This window comes from Rattus norvegicus, chromosome 19 (genome assembly GCF_036323735.1).
Source record: "Rattus norvegicus strain BN/NHsdMcwi chromosome 19, GRCr8, whole genome shotgun sequence".
Lineage (NCBI taxonomy): Eukaryota > Metazoa > Chordata > Mammalia > Rodentia > Muridae > Rattus > Rattus norvegicus.
In genome coordinates, this window is record NC_086037.1 from 22,538,093 (window position 1) to 22,549,349 (window position 11,257).

General features: G+C 44.2%; 1 protein-coding gene across 1 annotated transcript; it reads left to right on the forward strand.

Annotated features, from left to right (window-relative positions):
- Positions 1-346: 346 nt before the first annotated feature.
- Positions 347-5,238, forward strand: LOC134483547 (disks large homolog 5-like). Its single transcript, XM_063278778.1, has 6 exons — positions 347-701; positions 1,735-1,894; positions 3,078-3,221; positions 3,856-4,022; positions 4,739-4,844; positions 4,968-5,238. The coding sequence occupies exons 1-5, from the start codon at positions 575-577 to the stop codon at positions 4,801-4,803; spliced, it is 663 nt and encodes a 220-aa protein (XP_063134848.1). The 5' UTR covers positions 347-574; the 3' UTR covers positions 4,804-4,844; positions 4,968-5,238.
- Positions 5,239-11,257: the final 6,019 nt, after the last annotated feature.

Here is an 11,257-nt window from a genome sequence, read left to right on the forward strand (position 1 = left end):
CCTAAGGAATTTTCTGGCAATTGTCGATTGCTAAGCACATGACTTCATGAGTGTTCCCCTAATACACACGCATGTTGTAACCTACCATGCAGACTATTTCTTGATGTGATATAAAGCACCTGTACAGAATGAGACAGGAGAACTTTTGACTGCATATTCAAGCTGGTGTGAAATCTCAGGAAGTTTTAATGGCTAACATTGGTGAATGAGGACAATTTGAGTTAGTGAGACATTTTGGGGCAAGATATGGAAGGAAACAGTCATTTAGATGCATAGGAATTACTAAGGTTTTTTTATAATCAAGCCTTGAGGAAAATTTGGCTTTGGAAGCAGGAGATGCTCAGTGGCTCTGCCCCAGGAAATTCTCCTGGAAAGGGCACCTCAGCTTATGCTCAGTACAGGGAGAACATTAGCAGGGAGGGAAAGTCTGCTCCCCATGACATCAGCTGTCCCTTCTTGGACATTCTATTGTCTCCTAGAGAGTTCTGGCATCCTCTGTGATGTCACCAGTGTTGTAGTGACAACCAGTGCCCTAGTTTCTCTCAGTCTGAATCTGGCGGTTACACCCTAAGACATGTTTTCCCGTCTTCGCAAGCGTTTTGGGAGGGGGAACGTCGATTGTGGACAGACTAGAGTGAAGGAATCTGGCCTTTCGTCTCAAAGTAATGATGGACAGAGACAGCACTTCTGGGGAATGTTTAGTAAGTTCTGGGCAGTATATTTGGAGCTCCCTGTCAGGGGGGCTGCAGACTTAGGCTGACCTTTCTAGCAATGGGCCACAGCAACTGGAGCATCTGAAAAGGAATTGAATTTCCATGAACATCACAATTCCTGAAAGTCAGGATTTCAGAACTTTAGTTTCCCCAACCCCACAGGGAGTATATGGTAAGGCCAATGCTATTATACTGTGAATTTCTGGCCTTTACTTTTACAGTGCATTTGTTAGGTTACATTGATATAATAACACGATCAGGAGTCATGGAGGGTCCACCTTTTCTGAGTTTAGACAGGGCAGCAATGTATTTCACTATCATTGCTTCTTTAAATACAGTGGACACCTGACAGTAAGAACAGGGAGAGATTGTGCTCCAGGCAATAACCTTATGTTCTTAGACCTTCTCTGATTTCTTCTAACTGGCAGGGTCATCATTAGCTTTATATATTAGAGGTTGTGTGTTACACACATGTTTCTAAAATACCAAAACTGTTTGGAACATGTGGACCAAGATTCAGCCTGTAACCTATTGGAACTTCTGGGGCATTTGTTATTTCATATAGGGGAATTGATAAGTCTGTTGAACATGACCTCCCTGGAAATGTGTTTTAAATCCAAAGTTGTTAGCCTAGAGTATCAGGGTAGGACATCTGAGTGTCTCCAATCACTCAAGTTTTGTGAATGGTGAATTTATCATCTGAGTTCTGAAACCACAGGGGTGAGGGTCCTGAAACCAAGCTGTACCCTGGTCAGTTGATGTTAATCCTGGAGAAGCCATCTCCATGGTACATGTAAGCACGTGATGTCCGGCATAGGGCACACCTGGCTGCTTACATCTCTTGGTCTCTATAGAGTAGTGGGAGAACTGAGATCCACTGAGGAGGCCTCTTAAGCATAGACCAATCGCCTAGCAGTGACACTGGGTTCCAGGCTTGTTCTCCTGTTTAGGCCTCACTGAGGTCTATGTACACTCTATGAATTCTCCCCATGCAGGTTCACTTGTGTTCTTCTACCTACAGACGCTGGGAGAGAAACATCATCCCCTGGCACTGCCCTAAGCGAGAAGCAGGCCAAGAAGGAAAAGGAGAGGCTGATTAAAGAGCTGCAGCTCATTACCGAGGAGAGAAATGACCTGAGAGATCGCCTGAGGTTTCTGACAGAGAGATCCATGAAGAACATGTATGAATCGCTCCAAATGCTCTTGTTTCATTCCTGGGTCTGCAAGGTCACCTTCATCTTATCCTATTAAGGTTTTGGGTTCTAGAAAGCTGTGCCTCCCTAACCACCCTGTGCTAAACCTCACCTCCCATATAGAGGAGATTCAGAACCTGACCCTTCCTGAGGAGAGAGATGGACAGTGGACTCGTCTGCTTCCATTTATTGAAAAGCAGAATTTGTGGTCTGAATGAAGAATTCAGGGATAAAGTCAGGGAGAATGAGTTCCCAGTGTGCATTTGCAAAGCCCTTGACATCAGGTGGCTTTGCAAGATTGTAATTGCAGTGAGTTTATGGTGAGTCTCTGTACGTGCTAGGCAGGGGACTGAGTGCTGGAAGATACAGGCAGCAGCCTGAGGGGCCTGGTCCCAAACTGTTCATCTCAATGCTTGAATAGAAGTTGTCAGGCTCAGGCCTGTTTGTTATTGTCTGTGTGTCTGTGGGAGCCCCTCGGACACAGCAATGGTGCATGCATTTCTCCTGGTTCTCACAGTGCTCTCTGTTTCCATATTTGCTTTTCTCTTTCTCTAACTCTGTTTACATTTCTCTTTTTTTGTGGGTGTGTCTCAGTCTGTGAGTCTGTGTGTGCATACATCCAAATGCATATGCACAACTGTTATATGTTTATATTTCACTCCACACTTGGAATATAGGAGTCTATTTCTTAGCCTGAGTATTTACCTGTAACACATTCATGGTGAAGTGAATGCTTTGTTCTGGGAGCCCCACTGTCAACAGCACAGTTCTTTGCCTACGTGGCCACAATTGTCTGTTTATTTGTATTCCTTGTGCAGATTATAATTTTGTGTTGATATATGGTCTGTTATCGGGACAGGAGAAAAGAAATCACCGGTTTCTGGCTGTGTTGGGTGGGGGAGCATGGAGAGGTGTGGCCTAGGCTCTTGATAGCTCAACTGGCTTGACTGCAGATTTCCTCTTGATTGAACAAAGGGAGCCAGGGAAGCCTCCATCTGGATGCTGAGATTCTGGTGTCCTGGACACAGAAAAACACGTTTCTGAAGCTGAAGAAGATCCAATATGTACAATTCAGAAGGTGTCCTTCCAGGACTGGGGTAGTACAGGACCCACCCTGAGCTCATATATTCCTAAATGCTGATGTTCATTGGATTATATCATTTGGGTCCAGGCCACACTTCAGGCCAAATCCATATTATGAAGACCTGGAGAGAATGGAGGAGGCGGTCATGTCAATTCTGCACAACTTAGAGATGGAGAACACTGTGATCCATGAGAACAGCCATAAGCTGAAGAAGGAGATTACCTTCTCTAGGTAAGTCCTGGTCAGAAAGGCTATCACCTGTGAAATGGCCATTTCTGACTTTCTTTGTTCTGGACTGGACGGTCTTCAGCTATGATTCTATCTCTTGTGCTGTTTACACATCAGTGTGCCAGGGTCATTAGGACTCAGCTTTCAGTTCCATAAAAGACTGTTCCTCATCCCAGGATTGTCTAGGCATCTGCAGAAGGCTCTAGATAGAACAGCACTGATTGAAGTCAGCAGAAGATTATTAGGCTGACCTGGACCTCTCGTGCCATGCCAGGTTTTACAAAACTCAGTGCATGGACCACATGGTTAGCATGACCTTCCCTTGGTTCTACTGACCTCTTTTGCGGGTGTTTGCCAACTACTAATTGATGTTGCCCTCATGCATTGGGCTTTCATGGATAGATGAAGATCCATGTTCTTTTTGAGAGATGTGGACTCTAATTGGTGCTCCGGCCAAACAAACAATTTATTCTTCCCCGAATTAACTCTTTGTGTTTTGTGCAGGAGCATTATATGTATCAAGATGTATTTTATTAAGTCTTCATGGGTACCTGGGACCTGGTAGACTTAGTGGGACTTGGGAATAGGAATGGGAGAAAGGGGCAGCATGATCTTACTATGCAGACTGTATTTCCAGAAACCTGCTCAGCCAGCTCCTGATGGAAAACACATGTAGGAAGAAGTTGGTCCCACTGAAGCAGGAGAGCAAGGAGAGACATCTTGAGTGTGCACTGAACCAGAAATATTTGGTTGACTTCAGCAAGAAAGATAAAGACCAGCAACGTCCAGACCCAGCATCATCTGGTAGGGACGAGTAGCTGTGTTAGCTTAACAATATCTGATAAAATTTGCCAATTTGATACATCTGTGCTTTTTCCTACCACCTTACTAATTTACACTCACAACCAGCCAACCACCTCATGTATGGAATTGTTCATTGCTCTGCCTATGCACAAGTATTCTGGGAAGCCAACCACTTTTCAGAAACTGAATTATTTTGCAAGTATATTTTGCTGCTCTTTTTGAAGCTGCATTATAGAAATGGTGACAGATCAATAACATATCACATTATTGCACATGCACGTGATAGATTGGATGCTATGTAGAGTTTTGAACATGTTCTTGGTTCTTGACAAATGACAAGTGGTCATGTGACTTCTTGTGTAGGAAGCACCTTTCTGGGATAAGAACTAAGTGCAAATGTCAAATTAGTACTTGTCATTGGCTTTAACCTTGGTGACATATGGACATCTCCTTTCTTCCTGCAACCCAATGAGGTCCCTTCCATTGCCCTGTTCTTGGTTTGCACTGGTATAAGTCTGGGTCCCATATTGTCAGCCCACATTACTGTGAGGCTTGCTGGAGATTTTGCCCTGCCCACAGAGTTAGCAACAATGATATCAGTTAAAAGGTCCATGTTAATTGTCCAATAGAACTGAGGTGGTAGAAGGCAGCATTCTGACAGCTGGCTTGCGTTTCACCACCAAATCAGTGTCTGAAAAACTGCCTTCCTCTCCCAGGTCTCAGAAAGTGCAAGAGAGATGGAATTGGACACACGCCAGTAAGAGAGCTTCCTGAGGAATAAGTTGCTTTCTCAGGAGTCCCTGATGACAAACATCGTGAACGGTAACAACATTTTTTGGATGAGTATTCTTCCTCAGAGTTAATTTGTCATTTCTTAGAGACACTAAATTTATATAACACTAAGCCAGCCTTACTGATTGAGGTCTTACTCACTTTCTTCTTCAGAAAACAGCACTTGAGAAACAACTTGGGGGACCACCTTTCATTATGTGTGCTAGAGGAGAAACAGCAATACATCTGTGCTTCTAAATGTTCGTTAAGAATATGCTTTTAGAAATATTTTTGTTATGATTTTAATTGAAGTTTTCTTTTTGTTGTTTCATATTTATATGTTCTTGTTACTATTTTTACTTTCAAACATTTTTAAATATTTTTATTCATTTTAATCCTGTTTTGTTGTAAAAATGTATTTGTTATGAATAAAAATTGAATTCTATCTCTTGACTCTTAAGACCATCATTCTTACTCAAGGGTTCTGTCCCTTCCTGTGGACCTAGAACTGACAGCTACAGATGGATCTCTGCATGTTCCATGGAGCCTGAGCTAATAAGAGAATTCAAAGTCACCAAGGGATACCCAGTGTGATAGTGTCTTTTGTGTGGAGAATGTGGCTGTGTCTTGGACACACACATTGTGATGTAATCAATGACACACTTTACCCAATTGTTAGGGTCCATGTGGTTCCTCTGAGAGAGCAGCAGTTTCTTTACCCTGTGAGTCATCACCACAGCTCCTGCAGGTGGCTTTTGTTATTCCACATGAGGTGCTGTATTAGGTGGACAGGATCACCTCCAATTAAATAGAGAGATCTCAGGAGATGTGTGTTCACAGGGAACTTACTGAGCTGTGCATGCTCAACGTGTTAGGTTGTCAGGCATCCCTACAGGGCTCTGGTGTCCCCACTGCTCAGTGTGGGTCAGGATCATCCTCCAGCATCACTTAGTTTCCTTATTAGAGCAGATCTTTCACCTGTTATCTATGATGACCACATGTATTCTGCACATCTGATAAAATACAGAACTGAAACTAGCTTCATGTAGGCCAGCTTGGCATAATCAGTTTTTTGATTGTTAACAAGAAAATTATTTTAATCTGAGCCATTTAGGGAGGATCCTCCAGAGCATCCATAGTGAATGTAGCCTGCAGCTATGAACACAGGTTTCTTTTGGAGAGGAGGCCTGTGCAAGCCCAGAACCTAGGTGGGACAGTTCAAGCTACCCTTTTTCCATGGCCAATCTGGGATCGTATTGGGAATGTATTTTTTCCAGGTGATTGATTTCCAATATGGAATTGAACTAACTTACTGAGAGTGGAGGTGACTCAGAGAGTTAAAGTACACAAGGACCAATCCAGAATGTCCACAAAAGCTTGCTGTCACCCCAGGGCTTTTAAAAGCTCAGCAGCTAGAGAAGAAATGTAGTATTTGGTTATTCTCATGCTTGGGTCTAGTCATTCATTATAAGCTGACCATGACACAAAAAGAGTCATCTGTGTCACAATAGAAGCTAGTTGTAACTAGATTCACACCACACTATCACATTACTACCGTATTTGAGGTTCTCCATTACTATCTAAGACCCTGGAAGAGGCCTGGGTCTTGCTACACAAACTCATGATTTATGTCTTCATGACACTGTGTGCTTTGTTCTGTTAATGCTACCATTGGCATACAATACCTTGGATACTTTGTGCTGACATCTGTGACATGAGACAATAGTTCATGTCATCCTAACCTGAATAAACTGTCCTTAGAGTACAGTGTAGTGGGAGGGGCCTTCTTTTCCTGTGAGATAGCAAAACATTACCACTCTTCAGTCAAGTCTGTCAGCCATTGTCCAGTGCTTGTCTTGAGATGTCCACCTTTTCAGCTGAGAGTCTTCATCCAGGCTGCTCTGTAATTCTGTAGAAGATTAATAGGGTTCCAGCCCTAGGATTTAATTCAGTGTGACTGCACTTGCCGAACATGCTCAAAGCCCTGTGTTCCTCCCTAGCCCTCTGTGCTTTAGAGAAAGAAAATAAAGAACCACATTGCACTTGAAGTTTCTCCTCCAACAAAAGGAGAGCCTGCACAGGGCCTTTAAATAACTCTAAGCCCCAGCTTTCCCACAGCTCCCTCCATCAATTCCATTATTGGTGTGTTTTCATTACTTCTCACTTTCTTCTGTATGTGCAAAGAATGTGCACCATGTCAGTAAAGTGTGTGTGTGTGTGTGTGTGTGTGTGTGTGTGTGTGTGTGTGTGTGTAGTCCCTAATGAAAACTGTCGAGGTGCATGCAGACTCATGCTACTGCTGTCCCATGGCACCTTGCAGGGAACACTGAATTGGTGGGCTACTTTAATACAGCCTAAACCAGGCTATGCATGGTTTTCAGTAAGATTTGACATCATTACCACTACAGAGAGCAGAAACAGCTCAGAAGTTACATGTTGCTGTTAACAAGATGAGGCCAAACCTCATCCCATAGAATGTCAGGTACGATTTGATGGCAGGAAATTAATTCAGGGCTCAAATCAAATCAGTCAATTACAAATAAAGTGAAAAATACAAAGAGTCAAGAGAATCAAGTACTGTGTGTTGGGTTTTTTGTTTGTTTTATTTTTTTTTTTGTTTCTTTTTTTGTATTTTTGTTGAGAAGATCAACCAGAGAGGCAACCCCTTCCTCAAACAAACTGCACACCAGAGACAATACCTAAATTGACACAATTAGAAATGAAAGGGGGATCTAACAATAGACAATGAACAAATTCAACAACCATTAGGTCTTACCTCAGAGGCCTTTACTCCAGAAAACTGAAAATCTATTTGATATTGGTATTTTCTAGACAGATAACAATTACCAACATAAACACAGATCTGGGAAGGTACATGGATAATTCTCAGAAGAAAATAGATACAGTCAGTATAGTTTGCCCCTCCAAAAATTAAAAAGCGAAATCTCAGGCCATATGGCTTTAATGCAGAATCCTATCAGACTTTTAATGAAGACCTAAGAACAGTAGTGCTTCAATTATTCCACTATATTGAAAGAGAAGGAACAATGTCAAACTCCTTCTCTGAGGCCATAATCAACCTGGTGTCTAAACCAGACAAGGAGCTCCCTACAGAGAGTGTAAGCCAGCCAGGGTGCCAGGGTGAGTGCTCATGGTGGGAGAGACTAGGAGAGGTGCTGTGGCCTTGGTGTGTACAGGCTTAGGGCTGGGGCAGGGTGCCTGGTGAGTGTCTGTGGCCACTTGAGCTGGGTCCCAGTGGGTGCCCAGGGAGGTCACAGGCCAGTTGTGCATCTTCTACCTGTCTGCGGGGCTTCTGGCCCAGCCAAGCACAGCCTTCATCCTGGACATCCACAAGGACAATGAAATCAGGAAATGGGGGGATCCCCTGAGACTCTCTGGCTTCTTTCGCCCTCCACTTGCAGTTGCAGCCAGAGGAAAAGCAGCTGTGAGTTCCCCAACTCTTCCCTACCACTCAGGTCTCCATGCTTTCCCACTCCAGAGAGAAGGAGGGCAGGGCGAGCTCTGCTGCTGCCTGTTCCATGCACCCAAAGCCTATCTTGTGGCTGGAGGTCACTGCTTGCCCCTGACCCTGCCCCTGACCATGAACTTGCCCCTCCCCCTACTCCTGACCCTGCCTCTGCCCTAGGCACCTAGGGGAAGTGAGGAGAGCCTGAGGGACAGACCCCAGGTCAGGACCCCCAGAGGCTTGTGTCTCCCTTTTCCTAGAAGTGTTATCCTCAATTCTCCACACTGGGTTTCATTTGCCAGGAACTGGTAGTTGGAGGGCTTTGCTGAGCCTGGGGTAGTGGTGGTACTTATGATTGAGGGAAGTCTTTCAGGGAGATGGAGGCCTTTCTCAAACTCTCTGAAATCAGTTACCCTCCCTGGTTTGAGAGCCCTGGGAAAGTTGGGAAGCCACTTTTCCCTGTCTTGTGTGACTTTACCTGCAGGGTGGGCTCTCCTGCAGGAGACACTTTCACAGGCTTCTTTAAAAGCACCTTTTCCTCAGATCCAGATCAGCTGTGAAAACAGGCTTCTCCATGTCAGGGTGAGAGCTCCCCCTCCCAGCTCAGAGCTACAACTCCTTAGGATCCTCCAGTCACAATGCTGGGTGGGTCCCATGGAGGAGTTAGAGCAAAGTGCCCCTTCTGAGAGTTGACTTCTGAGAAGAACAGACCTGAGAGAACAAAGTGCATCCCAGGGGAGAAAAGAGGCCTGAATGATTTTAAATTGGAGAAAAACCCCATATCCACCATCTAACAACCTTAGGGTTTGTGCATGTGTGGACTTCAGAACCTTAAGGTCAGATTTTCTGATAACAGCTGCTAGGTGAAGCTGAAGTCTACTGTGGGTGGGATTGTCCCAGGCAGGGAGGGGATCTGACTCTGCAGGCCTGGCCAGCTTCTTCATTCTCCTGAAACTAAGTGTTGGTCAGCTGTAAATCTGAAGTGAGAGTTAGTTTTTGTCAACTCAAATGGATGACATTTCAAGTCTCACACATTATGGGAGAGAGACACATATACCCACGGGTGATTTGAACTTACTTCTGTAGAAGTGACTGGGAGCCAACAGAGGGAAAACATTCTCACCTTTAGGATTCTGTCTGTATCAGAGACTACAGGGACTGGCTTCCTGGACAGACATGGCCAAGCAGACACACCGTGTAATGGGGAAAAACTGAGGTAAGAAATGTCCTGGGGACAGTGATTTCAGATTGTGCCTTTACCCAGGAATCTCTGTTGCCATTAAGGCAAGCGGCCTTGGGCCTGCTAACTTGTCACTATGTCAGGGTGTCTCTGCTCTTACACCTGCATCAGGACCGTCTTAGATGAAGGCTTCTCTTTAAAAAAAAATGTATATAATGCAATGTTTCTCAAACTCTGGGCTACGACCACTCACAAAGAATGTATATCAGATACCTTGCACATTATGACTTATAAGAGTAGCAATATTAGTTATGAAGTAGTACTGAAATAATTTTATGGTGGGAGTCATCACAGCATGAAGCACTGTATTACAGGTGTGCAGCACTAGGAGTGTTGAGAAGCACGGCCATAGAATCTGACAGATGGGAGCAGACCAGAAAATATTCCTCCATTCACATAACAATTAAAACCCTAAATGCTCAGATCAAGAAAGAATATTAAAAGGGGTAAGGTATAAATATGCAGTAACAAATGAATTCAGACCTATCTGAATTACACCAGACTTCTCTCTCTTTTTTTTTTTTTTTTATTAACTTGAGTATTTCTTATATACATTTCGAGTGTTATTCCCTTTCCCGGTTTCCGGGCAAACATCCTCCTCCCTCCTCCCCTTCTTTATGGGTGTTCCCCTCCCCATCTTCCTCCCCTTGCCGCCCTCCCCCCAACAATCTAGTTCACTGGGGGTTCAGTCTTAGCAGGACCCAGGGCTACCCCTTCCACTGGTGCTCTTACTAGGATATTCATTGCTACCTATGAAGTCAGAGTCCAGGGTCAGTCCATGTATACTCTTTAGGTAGTGGCTTAGTCCCTGGAAGCTCTGGTTGCTTGGCATTCTTGTTCATAAGGGGTCTCGAGCCCCTTCAAGCTCTTCCAGTTCTTTCTCTGATTCCTTCAACGGGGGTCCTATTCTCAATTCAGTGGTTGCTGCTGGCATCCGCCTCTGTGTTTGCTGTATTCTGGCTGTGTCTCTCGGGAAAGATCTACATCCCGCTCCTGTCGGCCTGCACTTCTTTGCTTCATCCATCTTGTCTAATTGGATGGCTGTATATGTATGGGCCACATGTGGGGCAGGCTCTGAATGGGTGTTCCTTCTGTCTCTGTTTTAATCTTTGCCTCTCTATTCCCTGCCAAGGGTATTCTTTTTCCTCATTTAAAGAAGGAGTGAAGCATTCACATTTTGATCATCCGTCTTGAGTTTCATTTGTTCTAGGCATCTAGGGTAATTCAAGCATTTGGGCTAATAGCCACTTATCAATGAGTGCATACCATGTATGTCTTTCTGTGATTGGGTTAGCTTACTCAGGATGATATTTTCCAGTTCCAACCATTTGCCTACGAATTTCATAAAGCCGTTGTTTTTGATAGCTGAGTAATATTCCATTGTGTAGATGTACCACATTTTCTGTATCCATTCCTCTGTTGAAGGGCATCTGGGTTCTTTCCAGTTTCTGGCTATTATAAATAAGGCTGCGATGAACATAGTGGAGCACGTGTCTTTTTTATATGTTGGGGCGTCTTTTGGGTGTATGCCCAAGAGAGGTATACCTGGATCCTCAGGTAGTTCAATGTCCAATTTTCTGAGAAACCTCCAACTGATTTCCAGAATGGTTGTACCAGTCTGCCTCCCACCAACAATGGAGGAGTGTTCCTCTTTCTCTGCATCCTCGCCAGCATCTGCTGTCACCTGAGTTTTTGATCTTACCCATTCTCACTGGTGTGAGGTGAAATCTCAGGGTTGTTTTGATTTGCATTTCCCTT